This window comes from Onychostoma macrolepis, chromosome 06 (assembly GCF_012432095.1).
Source record: "Onychostoma macrolepis isolate SWU-2019 chromosome 06, ASM1243209v1, whole genome shotgun sequence".
NCBI classification, from domain to species: domain Eukaryota; kingdom Metazoa; phylum Chordata; class Actinopteri; order Cypriniformes; family Cyprinidae; genus Onychostoma; species Onychostoma macrolepis.
The window spans coordinates 32819630-32836089 of NC_081160.1; the positions used below are offsets into that span (position 1 = coordinate 32819630).

At 33.9% G+C, this 16460-nt stretch overlaps 1 protein-coding gene across 3 annotated transcripts in view; it reads right to left on the bottom strand.

The window, feature by feature from the left end:
- The window catches only part of LOC131542498 (zinc finger E-box-binding homeobox 1-like), a 48475-nt gene that overhangs the window by 25365 nt on the left and 6650 nt on the right, over positions 1-16460 (bottom strand). Inside the window, exon 1 of one of the 3 annotated variants that reach the window (XM_058779253.1) lies at positions 149-440. The exons of the other annotated variants lie outside the window; for them this stretch is intronic. Coding sequence (XP_058635236.1) covers positions 149-203 — 55 coding nt within the window. The 5' untranslated portion in view covers positions 204-440. Of the gene's footprint in view, positions 1-148; positions 441-16460 lie in introns of those variants that run through there. 3 annotated transcript variants of the gene reach the window in all.

Here is a 16460-nt window from a genome sequence, read left to right on the forward strand (position 1 = left end):
ACATGTCAGAAGGAAGCAGTGTCATTTTGATGTACTAGAACACACAGCTAGTTTAAAAGGTCAAGCTGCAAATATTCTGATGAGCAACAATGAGAGAAAATACCAAAGGTCACAGTCTGCAAGAAAGCAAAACCACACTCAATCTTACCTTCTGCGAGGTCACGTGTGCTGCGATCCGTGATTAGTATCCTTTGAGCAAACATCCAACAATTCGAATGTCTCAGAGAAGTTTAACAACACAGCGAGAATTATCTGACTCGGCTATTTTCACACTCTGACAATGAGTCAGAGACGCACCACATCACAGCTTCAACACCTCCCACGGCTCGCACACTACACAGACGTCACTCACAAGGGTCAACCCTGGACAGAACGCAGATCACGGTTGCTGTTTGCATCAGCTCGCGTCCCCGTGTGATTCTCATAAGTCACGCAGGAGGTCAGTCATCTCACACAGGCTCTGATAAGCTCTGATAAGAGGGCGCTTCCTCCTCAACGCAGCATCCCCTTCTCAGAGAGACACTGATGTTACTGAGCCAAGAGCCCAGTGTCTTTCATTTAAGTGTATATCAGTGCATGAGGAGAAATAACGCTACACAAATGGGTCAGCAGTTGACACGCTGACAAAATATACAGGTTCAGTTTAAACTGGGCGTGAAACTGTATTTGCATCACACTGCATTCATGCTTTTTAATTCATTGCTCAAAAAATTATACTGATTATGACATTTAATCATATTGATTATTTCATTATGATTATTTCATTTTACATACATATATAATATACATTGCATTCACTTATTTAATTAATTACACTGATTATAATATCATATTGATTGACATTTGATTATATTATTTCATTACACACACACACACACACACATATATATATATATATATATATATATATATATATATATATATATATTAGTGCTGACAAATGATTAATCGCATCCAAAGTAAATGTTTTTATTTACATAATGTATATGTGTGTGCTGTGTACATTTATTATGTATACATAAATACACATACATACAGTATATATTTTGAAAATATTTACATGTATATACATTTATATATTCATATTCTTATATTTTATATTATATATAAACAACATATTTTTCTTAAATATATACATGCACAGTACACACACATATATTATGTAAACAAAACCTTTATTTTGGATGTGATTAATCACGATTAATCATTTGACAGCACTAATATATATATATATATATATATATATATATATATATAATTTTAATTATTTAATTATATTGATTAAATTATATATTGCAATATTATATTATGATTATATTAAATAATATACATATTATTATTATTATTATTTTCATATACATTATTTCACACACACACACACACACACATATAAAATCATTATAATTATTTAATGATTATTTCATATTTTATATATATATATATATATATATATATATATATATATCAGTAGCGGTCCATGCATTTCACAGCTAGGCCTTCAGTGGTGTCCTGCATGAATTAATCCACCTATTAATACCATCATAACGACGCCACGGCATACCATGAATCAGCTCATCAAAGAAACCATAAATATTATACACAAATGCAGTATAACAGGGCATTGGATCACAGATGTGTATCTCATGTAGCGAGAATGAATGCCATTACTAAAGCAAGAAAACACAATTCAACAAGCTGTCACAGCTGCGCAACGTACATCATCTCTAGCTGAAGAATATATATATATATATATATATATAAGCAATATCAAGAATCATCTTAAGTAAGAGCAGAGAGCTAAATTGATGTAAAAAGCTGAACATTTGATAAGAAAAGCTTGAGATCTCTTCCGATCTTTTCAACAGGACAAAAAAACTGCAAATTCTTCATTTAATTCCTGTGTAGACGATATTCAAATGATATTTGCTTGTGACTGAGATATTAGCAGGGTTTTCAGAGTGTGTGGGAAGCTTTCACAGCGGCTTCATCAAACGTGTGTTTGTTTTCCAAACGTAGTATCAGTTCCAGGTCTGATGCATTATGGGAACCCGTAAGAAGAACGATAAATCACTAATGACATCGCTTCATCTCAGATGCTCCTCCAAGACAGCAGTGAGATTAATGGACAGCAAACGAGTCTCAGAAAAACACGTGTCTCCTCTAGGCTTCAGAAGAGATCTCAACAATGGTTCGACCAGAAACAACACTTCAGATCTCAATAAGTGCTATTACTGTAGCTCAGCTGACTCATCTGTGCTTTTACTTCACCTTGGGGATTTCAGGAGAAACATCTGAAACCGAGCTGATAATTCAGTAAAAGATAGTGACATAAAAGCAATAAATCTTTCCTCTAGTAATATTGTAGTGATAGTTTATGCACGTGTCTGTTAAAATGGAGCATTCTTTCTTCTCATCAGTAATTTTAGACATTGCATGTCTATATATAGCTTGTTATAACACAAATAAACGTCCAAAAGTATCTGATCACTTCTAAATGTGATCCATCATGATGCCGAAGGATGTTTTCTCTTCACTAGCCTCACACTGTTCTTCTCAAAGTGTTTGAATCAGGTGTTTTTAGTGAATGTGTGAAGTCAGTTCTCACAGGTGACCAGCTGTGGAGACTCACGTTAACTAGCAGCAGCATCCACAAACTAAACCCTAACCACACTGACTTTTTCTAGTGTTTTAGCAGTTAAAACCTACCAAATGTGAGCCAACTCAGGCTAAAGTCTCAAAATCAAGCATCAAAGTTTGATTTCACTGTGATATCAATCTTTGACATGGTCTTACTCAGTAGATATTAAAGATATCATCAATGTTACATTATCACAGATTGTTCTTTACCTTATGAAGTATGATTTTATGTAGAAAACAGTACCAAAAAAATGACTTCAGCTGGGTTTTCACAGCCAGGGTCACATATGTGACCCTGGACCACAAAACCAGTCTTGAGTGTCTATTTTTCGAAACATCATCTGAATAAATCATCTTTCCATTGATGTATGGTTTGTTAGGATCGGACAATATTTGGCTGAGATACAACTATTTGAAAATCTGGAATCTGAGGGTGCAAAAAAATCTAAATATTGAGAAAATCACCTTTAAAGTTGTTCAAATGAAGTTCTTAGCAATGCATATTACTAATCAAAAATGAAGTTTTGATATATATACGGTAAGAAATCTACAAAATATATTCATGGGACATGATCTTTACTTAATATCCTAATGATTTTTGGCATAAAATAAAAATGGATAATTTTGACCCATACAATGTATTTTTGGCTATTGCTACAAATATACCCCAGCGACTTAAGACTGGTTTTGTGCTCCAGGGTCACAAATGTCTTTTTCTAAAATGTTTTGCTTTTGAAGTGTTTGTGCATCTTTCCTTACAAAAAAAAAAAAGAAAAGACATTTGACATTTGGGTCGTTAAAACCCAAGTTAGTTCAAACTAAACTAATATTTTAGCAGCTAAAACCCAACAAACGTCTGTTGTTTTTAAAGTGTGTTTCTGCATCTTTCTTTACAATAAATGACAAGATATTTACATTTATGCATTTGGGAAATGCTTTTATCCAAAGCGACTTGCATTGCATTCAAAGTACACATCTACATTTTATCAGTTCATGTTTCCCTAGGAATCGAACCCATGACCCTGATGTTGCGAGCTTTGTGATCTACAGTTTGAGCAATAAAAAAGCCTATTTGGTGTTTGATATTTGATACTTTGGCAGTTAAATAGCAGTAAAAACTGATATTTTTAGCATTTAAAACCCAACAAATGTCGTTTTCTGTAATGTTTTGTTTTTACAGTATGTTTGTGCGTCTTTCTTTACAAAAAAATGACATTTGGTATTTAATATTCAGTAGTTAAAACCCAACTAAATAGTCGTTAAACTAATTAAAACCCAGTTTAAACATAAACAAATGCTTTTTTCTGAAATGTGTTTGTGCATCTTTCTTTACAATACTTTATATCATATCTGATAATATTCAGGAATTTTTAAAGGTGACAAAAAACACTTTTAGGGCTGATATAAACAATACAAAAAAATCATTCACTCACTTTCATGTCTGCTCTTTCTTAACCTGTACGACTTCTTTTTAAGATATTCTGATGCAAACCTCATTGAGTTTCACTGTATGTACAAAAAAAAAAACCAAGATCTTAAATATCTATCGGAACATCTTGAGGATGAGTAAATGAGGACAGCATATTCATTTTCTGGTGATTAAGCACATTTGTTATGCATGATCAGATCGATTACAGTAAATGCACCTCATTTTGTGAATTTACTGAACTAAAGAAGCACCCTAAACAGACATAAATGAAGTACATATCAGGTTATCCGATCCGTTTCCAAAAAGAATTTCCTGATTCCTGATCGGCGTTCTCATCTGCATTGATTGAGATGCTGTTTTAGTGACTGCATGAGTCGATCTGAGAATGCAAAACGCTCTTCATCAGGGTTGGCCCCGCTGAATCACAAGCTTCAGGGTTTACGGTAAATGCAGCGGGAAGAGCACCTTCAGATCCGAGACGACCAGCCGAGCGCAGAGAACGCCAGACTGCAAAGGTGTGATTTAGCAAACAACAAAAAAAACACCTGAAGAGAAAACGTGCATTGAGGAAAGTGTTTGCATGCAGATCAAAGAAGTAGGATGTGTGTGTGTGAGAGAAACAGAAAGGGAGAGACGTGGGACCCCTGACTCAGATGGTGCGAGATATTCAAACGACAGCAGCGGAAATTCCCTGCGCTGAAATCTGGCCGAGGGCACGATGACAAAGGTTTACGCGGCGCGGCGCTGTGCTGCATGACAGCATGCTATATTACACAGATCTCTGCTATCAGACGACTCCTCCGTGTTGATTTCTCTGCTATAGAAACCATTCAAACTTGGCATGAAATGGCTTGAGATAAACTGGTTTGAACTGACCTAACCTGGCTTGTTAGGGTTGCGGGTGAAAAAGGAAATTATATCAGTAGATCTTATCATGAAAACAGCATCACACACTACAGTTTATTGATGTGTGTATGTACAGCATGAAAGCATTTCTTAATTCATTTTTGCATTTTGTTATATATATATATATATATATATAAAGAAATGCAAAAAATTAATACACACACAAAAACTGAAGCATGGTCAAACGCCTTTCACGTCACTATGAAGACACCAAAGGTGCCCCTAGGCGTCAGTATATGACAAAATAGGAACTCCATTGCTTTCAATTGCTTGCTTTATGCATCAGGTCAAGACGCTTATGGAAAATGACAACACGTTCTCCTCCGTTGTTTTCAGCTGTTTGTCTTAGTTTAATGGTTTGCATGCATTTGTAAAAATTTTAATAATTTTAATATAAATTTATACTTTTATTGGAGCACCTAACCCACCCCTACCCTAAACCTACCCACCTCTGAACAACATAAAACACGTAACAGGAAAATATAAGTGCAGTCACAGGTATTCATTGCAAAAACTGACCATAAACAAGCAGTATAGAAGCATTACATTACATTCTGAAGCCATACGAAGAGAGCGAAACATAAGGTTTTAATTGCGGAAAATGATCATGCTCCGTTATCGCGCTCACATCTCATTTAAAAGCATACTCCCGTCCCGTAGCATGACGCAATCGGTCACGAGACACACAAGAGCCAATAGCATTTCACAACCAAGGTTGACGTAAGGCTTCTTCTGGAGGCATTTTTTGGATTTGCGCACAGACTGCAGCACACAGGATGACGGAGACGGCGATCACGTCTATTCCTCTCACAAATCAATGGTTTTGCCTCGGAAGACTTGGAATATTAATATTTTTTTAATAAATTATGACGGTAGTTGTCTGTTATATCTAGTGTTTTATTGACAAATGGTAGGTTTAGGGGCAGGGGTTGGGTTACGTGCTCATAAATGTGTAAATAATGTCATATAAATAAAACTGTTGTGGCTGTTTACATTGAAAAATCACACCCCAACATATATGCAATAATGGAAATGTTATTACCCAATATATAATTTAATTATGACGATAAAATTCCCAGTATCGCGTCAGCATGTTGACGCTAAGGGTTTCCTATTTAAAGCAACGGAGGACCCTGCAAGTCGAAAAATGTACCTTGAGCATCAAAAAGCGACGCCAAGTGATCCTGACCAAGCTTCAGTATATGACGAGTTGGGAGTGAGAACGTGTTGATATATTGCAGAAAATGTATATATATATATTAGTGCTGTCAAACGATTAATCGCGATTAATCGCATCCAAAATAAAAGTTTTTGTTTTCATAATATATATGAGTGTACTGTGTATATTTATTATGTATATATAAATACACAATATATTTAATTCAAATATGTTGTCTTTATGTATTAAATATATTTATATATAATATAAAATATAAGAACATAAATATAAAATTGTATATGCATGTAAATATTTCCAAAATATATACTGTATGTGTGTGTATTTATATATACATAATAAATATACACAGCACACACACACATATATTATGTAAACAAAAACTTTTATTTTGGATGCGATTAATCGCGATTAATCGTTTGACAGCACTAAATATATATATATATATTTTTTTTTTTTACTATAATAATTACATTTTCTATTAATAGAAATAAATAATTAATTATGATTAATTTATAATTACATTTATTCATTTAATTTCTAATTATATGTTTTTTATATGCATATATATTTTTATATATTAATATATATATATTTCATTTTCATATAGTAATGAAGTAATATTATGTTGACTATAATTATAATGACAAAACCATTGCATATAATTATATATAATCATAATGACAAAAAAGTCGGCATGAAAGTAAACGCCATCCTATCCATTTTGCAAATGCATGTTTATTGATCATATTCTGTTTGTTTCTTCCATGTTTCTCTCTCTTTTTTTTTTTTAATTTGCCTGTAATTTTTAATCAAAATATCTCTGGATCTTTTCTCTGGTGACATAAGAAGGACTTCTCCAATCGTTTTGTTCACTTAAATGCTGCATTTTTTCTTACGATTGTCTCGCATCTCAAAATCCAGTCTGCAATCGATGCACAAAACCAGATTTTATTCTGATAATCAGTTTTAACTCTGATGTACGTCACAGTACAGAATAAAAGATCTGTTACTTCCGTTCATTGCGACTTAATGCCGGCAAAACAAAAATACATGGACCAAAATTACAACGAGTCCCTATACAATATTTTTTGTTTTGGTGGCTCAAAGTCAAGAATGTGTCGTCACAGCTCCGAAATGAAAGAAAATCAAACTTCTAGATGATCTGAAGCTACATTATGAGGTAAAAATAGTAAGAAGACGCGTGATTTAAGACAGATGTTTTCTTTAGTAACCGCTTGTGTCTTTGATTTTGATTTGATTAGCTCACATCATTTAACGACCTCCATGCAGATCATACTATCGCTCTTACGTTGTAATTTAAACCATGTATTTTACGTTGCAATTAATAAAAAGATGACGAGCCAACTGTTTTATTTGCACGCCAAAGGCAATTTTTTTCTTGCATTTGGTGAGTGTTTTTTGTGGTTTCTGTGATCATCTTTGTGTATGTGCATCGAGAATATCACCTCTGTCATCCCACGTTTTTTCTGTCATGACATGTAATGCATGAGCGTTTGAGTGTCTCACAAATCCTGTGAGTGTTTATCAGTCAAATGCATTGGGAGTGTGCATGTAGGCCTCTCCAGTTTGTTGCTCAGACGTTGCTTTTTTATCATTCAGACACAAGTGAGTCAATTTTTGACATGCATAAGTTCATATCAAGATCTCTGATCTTTGATTGCATACAGTTTGAGAATGCATTTAATTTCATCGCCTCTAAGAGAAACAATTGCAATTTTAAAGAGACCTCATTTGTGAATTTTCTCACAATCGTGCTGCAGAACGTTTCGGCGCTGTGTATCTATGTGCATGCACTTTTTGTGTGTGTGTGTGTCCATGCATCTGTGTTGCATGTGTGTGTGTGTGTCTCTGGTTAGCGCTGCAGTCCAGGAATGTCGCAGCGAGTCTATGATGGCAAACACACACCACATTCTGAATCAAACCAATCCCTCGTCATTACTGTCTTGTCTCAAATCTCTCTCGCTCTCACACCGCACTATAAATACCTTTGCTTCCCCCCCAAATTTGTTTTCCTGGTCTTTTTTTTCCGTCTCTCGACGCAAGAAAATGTTTGCAACATCTTCCAGGCTTTCTGATGTGGCTCTTTATTTTGTACATTCGCGCAGACCGCACAATAGCGGTCGGTGGATATTAAAACATTCTCAGGGCCCGGCGCGAGAGGGCCGTTTTGAAGTTTTAATGGCGGGGTGGGGGCTAAATAAAGCTCCTCTTTGAGCTGGATAATGTGAGAGTCGGTTAGCTGCACATCAGTTGTGACATTCGCTGAGAAATTAGTGTTGGGGTTTCACAAATATGCCTGCTATCCTGCTTTTACGAACTCAGAAAGCATTTCTACCTCGAGTCATTAAAGAATCCGCAATTTCGCAGCTTGTGTTGTTTAATGCGAGGAGCTCAAACCACTCGCACTGAGAAGAAGAAGAAGAAGAAGAACAACATCAAATGACTCGTGTGTGTGTGATCTTTGCAGGCCAAGTTTCTGTGTTCCTCGTGTTCAGCATCGACTGAGCGCCACCTTGTGGAAATGTTTGGATCTGTAAGAGGTCAGATCAGATTCTACAGCACACAGAAGTGTTTTTAATTATGCAAAACTGTTGCTTGCTGAATTAAATTCATACCATCCTACAAAGGATTAAACTCAGTGGAAAACTACAAAAAATAAGCAAATAATTAGAACGAGTAATATTATAAAACATTAGGTGGTTGACAGGGATGTATACAGTACTGTTCAAAAGTTTAAGGTCAGTATTTTTTTTTTTTGGAAAGAAATGAATACTTTTTTTATTCATCAAGTACGCATTAAATTGATCAAAATTAACAGTAAAGTCATTTATAATGTTCTAAAAGATTTCTATTTCAAATAAATGCTGTTCTTTTGAACTTCCTATTCATTAGTGAACTGTGAAAAATATTGTGCTTTCTTCATTGATAATAATCAGAACTATTTCTCGAGCAGGAAATCAGCATATTAGAATGATTTCTGAAGATCATGTGACACTGAAGACTGCAGGAATGATGCTGAAAATACAGCTAAGCATCACAGAAATAAATTACAGTTTAACAGATATTCACATAGACAAAAGATACTTTAAATTGTAATAATATTTCACAATTTTTACCGTTTTTACTGTATTTTTGGTCAAATAAATGTAGCCTTGGTGAGCAGAAGAAACATTTTTCTAAAATATTACAAATAAAATTATTATATATTTGTATATGTGACATCCATGTCACCGACAAATCTAAAAGATCCCTTTTTTACACAGCTAGATAAACTGTGTAAATGTGTGTGTTATATATATATATATCACAGTCCACATTCGTTTGATTTGATTTCATTTGCGTGTTAATGAGAATCTAAAGCAAAGTCTTAAAAACTCTCTAATTAAAGTCACAGAAAGTGCAGAGATGGCAAAAAAAAAAACTAAAAGAACTGTGTGTGTGTGATTGCTGATCCGCTCGCCAAAAAAGAGAGAAAGAAAAGTGGAAAAAAGAACTAAATAAAAATGAAATTGAGTGGGTTGGAAAAATGGGAAGTTTAAAAAGGCAAACGGGGTTTTTAAGAGAATCTTTGATGTGTATCACTGGAGGACTGTGTGTGTGTGTGTGTGTGTGTGTGTTACTGTAAGTCAAAGCAGAAGGGCTCGTGGGCCGTGTGTGTTTGATGTGTGTGTGATGTGGTTTCGGGGGGAAGGGAGCTGTGTGTGGCGTCAGAGGGACCAAACGGAGCGCAGGAGTCTCTTTCCCCTCCAGTCGCATCCAATCGTGTGTGTGTGTGTGTGTGTGTGTGTGTGAGTGTGTTACACAGATAGTCACACCTCAGTGACGCATCACTGCTCATATACAGTAAATCAGTGCCAAATAACTTCATAATCAATAATATTTCCTCTCTCGTCATCGCTCTGCCATCAACCACAGACATTTATGTGTTTTAAGGAAGGCCCAGTTTTGTCTCTCTGGTTTGGCAGCGATTAAAAAACGTGCTTTTCCGATCCGATCCGCGCTCAAACCCGCTGGAAAGACAAATCTCCAAATCTCAATTGTTTCTCCTAAACTTTAGACGTTCAGATGTTTCTTCTGTGAAAAACACACATCCCAGCGAACAGAAATGTGTTATGAAAACATTATTTTTTGAATGTTCAAAACTTCAAGTTTTTTAAATGTTTTAACATTTTTTCCGAGTTCTGTGAATGTTGAAATGAACATTCCATTTGCAAACATTATGGGAACGCTACTTTGTAACGTTCTCGGAATGTTCTGAAACAAGTTTAAAAACATTAGATGAACGTCCAACTAACATTCCATGAGCAATGAATAAACAATGCTTTTTAAAAGACCACATAACTTTGAACAAACGTTCTATTAACGTTACAGTAAGAACGTTTGTTTCTAACATTGAGAGAACGTTCTCTGTTGATGCTAACCCTGGAACAACATATAATCATTGCGGTTAATAGTGTTCACCGTCTGTTTGATTACGTGTCATTTGTAACTAACTGCATGATTCTTACTGTACATTTCTGTCATAGTCATCACTAATAACCTACTCCTAAATATAATGTAGAAACTTAATATTTGCTTTGCAACGATTGGTATCGTGAAAAGCGCTATACAAATACACTTGAAATTCAAATTGAAATATGTGGCCCTGGACCACAAGACCAGTCATAAGGGTAAATTTTTTGAAATTGAGATTTATGCGTCATCTGAAAGCTGAATAAATATTGATGTATGGTTTGTTAGGATCGGACAATATTTGGCTGAGATACAATTTTGAAAACATTTGAAAACCTGGAATCTGAGGGTGCAAAAAAATCAAAATATTGAGAAAATCGCCTTTAAAGTTGTTCAAATGAATTCTTAGCAATGCATATTACTAATCAAAAATGAAGTTTTGATATATTTACATTAGGAAATTTACTAAATATCTTCATGGAACATGATGTTTACTTAATATCCTAATGATTTTTGGCATAAAAGAAAAATCTATAATTTTGAGCCATACAATGCATTGTTGGCTATTGCTACAAATATACCTGTGCTGCTTATGACTGCTTTTGTGCTCCAGGGACACATATTAAGATGCAATAGTCAGAGATCTCATTATGAACTGAAACTTTTCCCATCAAATATCTACAGTATATCTTACAGTACAACTCATTTGTGACTAGTTCTATCAGAAACACAAATGCAAGCTGCATTGGGTTTGCGTCCGATCATCCGTGTGTTTGATGTTGCTGCTCTGTGATGTAATCGGATTCATCGCTGACTTCCTTTCTCACGACTCGACTTCCTGCCATCAGATCCCTGGACTTATCAAATCTGACCATCTCCATTAACACATCATACTCACTCGCTCCTGACCGCAGAGCTGGAGATGTGTGACGTGTGCAGGACAAACGGCAACACAGATCTGCTCCAATTCTCTTCTAATAACCAGACTTTCCAGTTAAAAGTGTTGGCTCAATGCTTCGACTTGTTTCGCTTTACTTAAAATGTCCTCACCAGTCAAAAATGTCCTTGTTAATACAGTGAAACCTGCAGAAGAGCTGGAGTTCTCTGTTGTAAAGGTTCAGGAATCATGCTTTGCTTTGTTTTTCTGTCACTCGGTTTTGTGTGAGCATTAACTGTTGGAATTACTAACTGTTTTTGCTTATGTCAACGCAAAATGTAACTATATTATCATCCAGCTCTATTCTGCTAAATGCAACTATAAGGCATGACGATAGTAACATATTATAAACATTAACATCATTATTTTCTGTAAAGCTGCTTTGAAACATATAACAAATATAACATACATAATTATATGGATATAACAAATATAATTGACTTCATATGAAACCATTGATTTTGTGATAGATCCTCACTCATAAAACCTCAGAGGAGAGAGTGTGTGCGTGTGTGTGTGTGTGTGTGTGTGTGAGTGTGTGCGTGTGTGTGTGTGTGTGTGTGTGTGTGTGTTGATTTGTACCTGTTGACTACAGGTACAGCGTGAGGGAGGTTTAGGGAGTCTTTCTCGCTCCTTCAGTCTCAAAGCTCAAGGTCTTTACGTGATACTGTGCTGAGCTTGTCTTATTGTGATCAATTCATTAGTGCAAGTTATTCTGAAGAAAAAATAACATCAAACAACGTTAATTATATGCTGTTTTCTGCATATGTCACACACAAATATTAATACAACAATATTATAAATGTTTAAAATATTATTTGGAAAATGTTTAGTTTCTATTACTGTGTTAAATGTATTTTTTATTACTTATTAATAAATAAAATGTATTTATTATTCGTTTATATTTATTTAATTAATTTAAGCAATGTACATTTATTCTAATCAATTTATTATTTAGTTGAATTTTATTTGTTAATATTTATTTGTTGTTACATTTTTTACACAGTTTTTCTTTTCAACTCTTCTAAACTCTTGTTAAAACCCCTGCACTTGACAACTAGCATTATTTTGACAATTGCATGATTTTACCAGTTGCAATCATGATTACAATTATGATTTCTGTTCATAATGATGCATGCATGTTTGCTGACGGGCGTCAGATTAATAGTTGAATTGCACCGTTCTGTGATGAACATGGTGCTGCTTTCACACTCAGTGACGAACACAGCAGGACAGCCAGCCTATTAAAGGCCTTCCTTTAATTAAATGAGTATTTCATTTTAAAGCATCTGATGTGACTGAAAGTCGAGTCTAAAAAATTATGAAGACAAAATGCTGAACATTCACTGATGAATCATTCACAGTTAGGAGAGTTTAAAGTATTGATTTTGTGAATGAACTAAAGGGAACGACTGGTATATAATGTGTTTTGTTTTACCACATGACTATAAGAACAAGTCGATCCAGGACAAAACCAAATGAAAACTTCTAGTTAAGACGAGCTATTCCATTACGTACGACCTCTGTGTGTGTGTGTGTGTGTGTGTGTGTGTGTAAATTGAGCATGGCAGTTCGCTACCACAAGACGCAAACAGGCAAACAGACTTCACTCAGCACAGATACACTGTTTACAGCCCCGTCAGTCCATCACGACACATTGCACACAAACAAAACTCTCTACGGGTGCATGCGCTTGTGTGTTTACCGTGGTGGGTGAACTCTATGTGTGTGTTTGTGTGTGTGTGTGTTTTAAGCGGCTGGTGCTGCATAGGTGTGTGTTTATCCCTATTCTGACAAGCAAACAACATCAACACAGCAGACACATCAGTTAGGTGAGTATCAGCACTTCGTCCTGCGTTAAAGCATGGCACAAGTCAACTGTTTACTTCACAAAACATCATATAACTTCAAACACAAACTCACAGGAAAATGTTATCGCTTAGAGTTATTTTAAAGCCCAGGAGACTGAATGGACTTCGTCTCAAATGCTTCTCCAACAACTCATCAAGAGAAATAGAAAATAGAAAGAAATACAGCCTCCATTTGCTCTTCATTCAATAACTGAGGTCTTTTGAGTTGAAATGTGTGATTTTTCTGCCTCAAAATTCCCAAATGCAAATGCCAAAGCAATTTAATGCTGCAGGACATTTTAAGTGTGTTTCTGTTTTTTATAAGATGCTGGACTTAATGTGACCGAAGCTGAACATCTGAGTCACAGCAACGGCCACACACAGACATGACCCGAGGAAACGCATGAAAACCACAGCCTCTCACGCACACGCTTAACACACGCTTATCATGTACAAGAGACGTTAACATGAGCGTGCTTCTCATGTATGAGAACTGTACTGAGAAATTCAACTTTTCCTGCTTTAATTAAGTCCAGAGCTGATGATGATGCTCAGCTAATGAAAATATGTTCTAACGTTCCCATTAAGTTACGAAAACGTTATTTATGAATGTTTTCGGAATGTTCAAAATGTTTCGAAATGTTCTAAATGTTTTTTCTTGGTTATACGAAAATGTGCTACAAAATGTGTTGAGAACATTATTAAAGGACAGATAACTCTAACTGAACATTCTATTAAAATTACTAGAACTTTACTTATCATAACATGGTGAGAACCTTGCCAGAACGTTCTGAGAACGGTATACACAGTACAACAGACAGCAGAGGTTTAATATGAAAATTCTATAAATGTTTTGAGTTGAAAGTTGAAATTACGAGAATAAAGTTGAAATATTAAGAGAATAATGTCGAAATACTACGAGAATAGTCAAATATTACGAGAATAAAGTTGAATTTGCTAGAATAAAGTTGAAATATTATGACAACAAATTCGAAATACTACGTGAATAAAGTCGAAATATTTTGAGAATAAAGTCAAAATGACGAGAATAAATTTGAAATACTACGTGAATAAAGTCTAAATATTTCGAGAATAAAGTCTAAATATTTCGAGAATAAAGTCGAAATACTATGAGAATAAAGTCGAAATATTTCAAGAATAAAGTCGAAATACTACGAGAATAAAGTCAAAATATTTTAAGAATAAAGTCGAAATTACAAGAATAAAGTCAAAATATTTCAAGAATAACGTCGAAATTACGAGAATAAAGTCGAAATATTACGAGAATAAAGTCAAAATTTCAAGAATAAAGTCAAAATATTTTGAGAATAAAGTCAAAATTACGAGAATAAAGTCTAAATACTATGAGAATAAAGTTGAAATTACGAGAATAAAGTCGAAATATTACAAGAATAAAGTCGAAATACTACGAGAATAAAATATTTTGAGAATAAAGTCAAAATTTCGAGAATGAAGTCGAAATATTTCGAGAATAAAGTCTAAATTACGAGAATAAATTCAAAATATTATGAGAATAAAGTTGAAATACTATGAAAATAAAGTCGAAATACTACGAGAATAAAGTTGAAATATTAAGAGAATAAAGTCGAAATACTACGAGAATTAAGTCGAAATACTACGAGAATAAAGTCAAATATTACGAGAATAAAGTTGAATTTGCTAGAATAAAGTTGAAATATTATGACAATAAATTCGAAATACTACGCGAATAAAGTCGAAATATTTTGAGAATAAAGTCAAAATTACGAGAATAAATTTGAAATACTACATGAATAAAGTCTAAATATTTCGAGAATAAAGTCAAAATATTTCAAGAATAAAGTCGAAATTACAAGAATAAAGTCAAAATATTTCAAGAATAAAGTCGAAATTACAAGAATAAAGTCAAAATATTTCAAGAATAACGTCGAAATTACGAGAATAAAGTCGAAATTTCAAGAATAAAGTCGAAATATTTTGAGAATAAAGTCAAAATTACGAGAATAAAGTCGAAATACTATGAGAATAAAGTTGAAATTACGAGAATAAAGTCGAAATATTACAAGAATAAAGTCGAAATACTACAAGAATAAAATATTTTGAGAATAAAGTCAAAATTTCGAGAATGAAGTCGAAATATTTCGAGAATAAAGTCTAAATTACGAGAATAAATTCAAAATATTATGAGAATAAAGTCTAAATACTACGTGAATAAAATATTTTGAGAATAAAGTCAAAATTACGAGAATAAAGTCTAAATATTACAAGAATAAAGTTGAAATACTATGAAAATAAAGTCGAAATACTACGAGAATAAAGTTGAAATATTTCGAGAATAAAGTTGAGAAATTACGAGAATAAAGTCTAAATATTTTGAGAATAAAGTCGAAATTACAAGAATAAAGTCGAAATATTACGGGAGTAAAGTCGAAATACTACGAGAATAAAGTCTAAATATTTTGAGAATAAAGTCGAGAAATTACGAGAATAAAGTCGAAATACTACGAGAATAAAGTCGAAATACTACGAGAATAAAGTCGAAATACTACAAGAATAAAGTCTAAATATTTTGAGAATAAAGTCGAGAAATTACGAGAATAAAGTCGAAATACTACGAGAGTAAAGTTGAAATTATGGGAATAAAGTTTAAATATTACGACTTTAATCTCGTAATCTTAGATTTTTGTTATTTTTTAACGTGGCACTAAAACGCCGTTGTAAATTATAACCCCCCAAATGAAATTAAAAAGGATTATTCCTTAAAATGGGTATAAAAATCTATAAATCTATGTATAAAATCTTAAATTTATTAAATATTTAGGAATAAACATCCCCAAGGATATAAAAAATTTAGAAATGCTTAATTATGGCCCTATTAATAAAAAAATTAAATTTGACACCGCAAGATGGAATCTTTTACCATTTTTCAACATGAGATCTCGGATAGAAACCAAGGGTAAAATGTAAAACCCAGCAGCTGAGTAAAGAAAAGGGAGGGGTGGCCCTTCCATGTCTACAAAAGTATTTCTGGGCAGCACAGTTGAGATT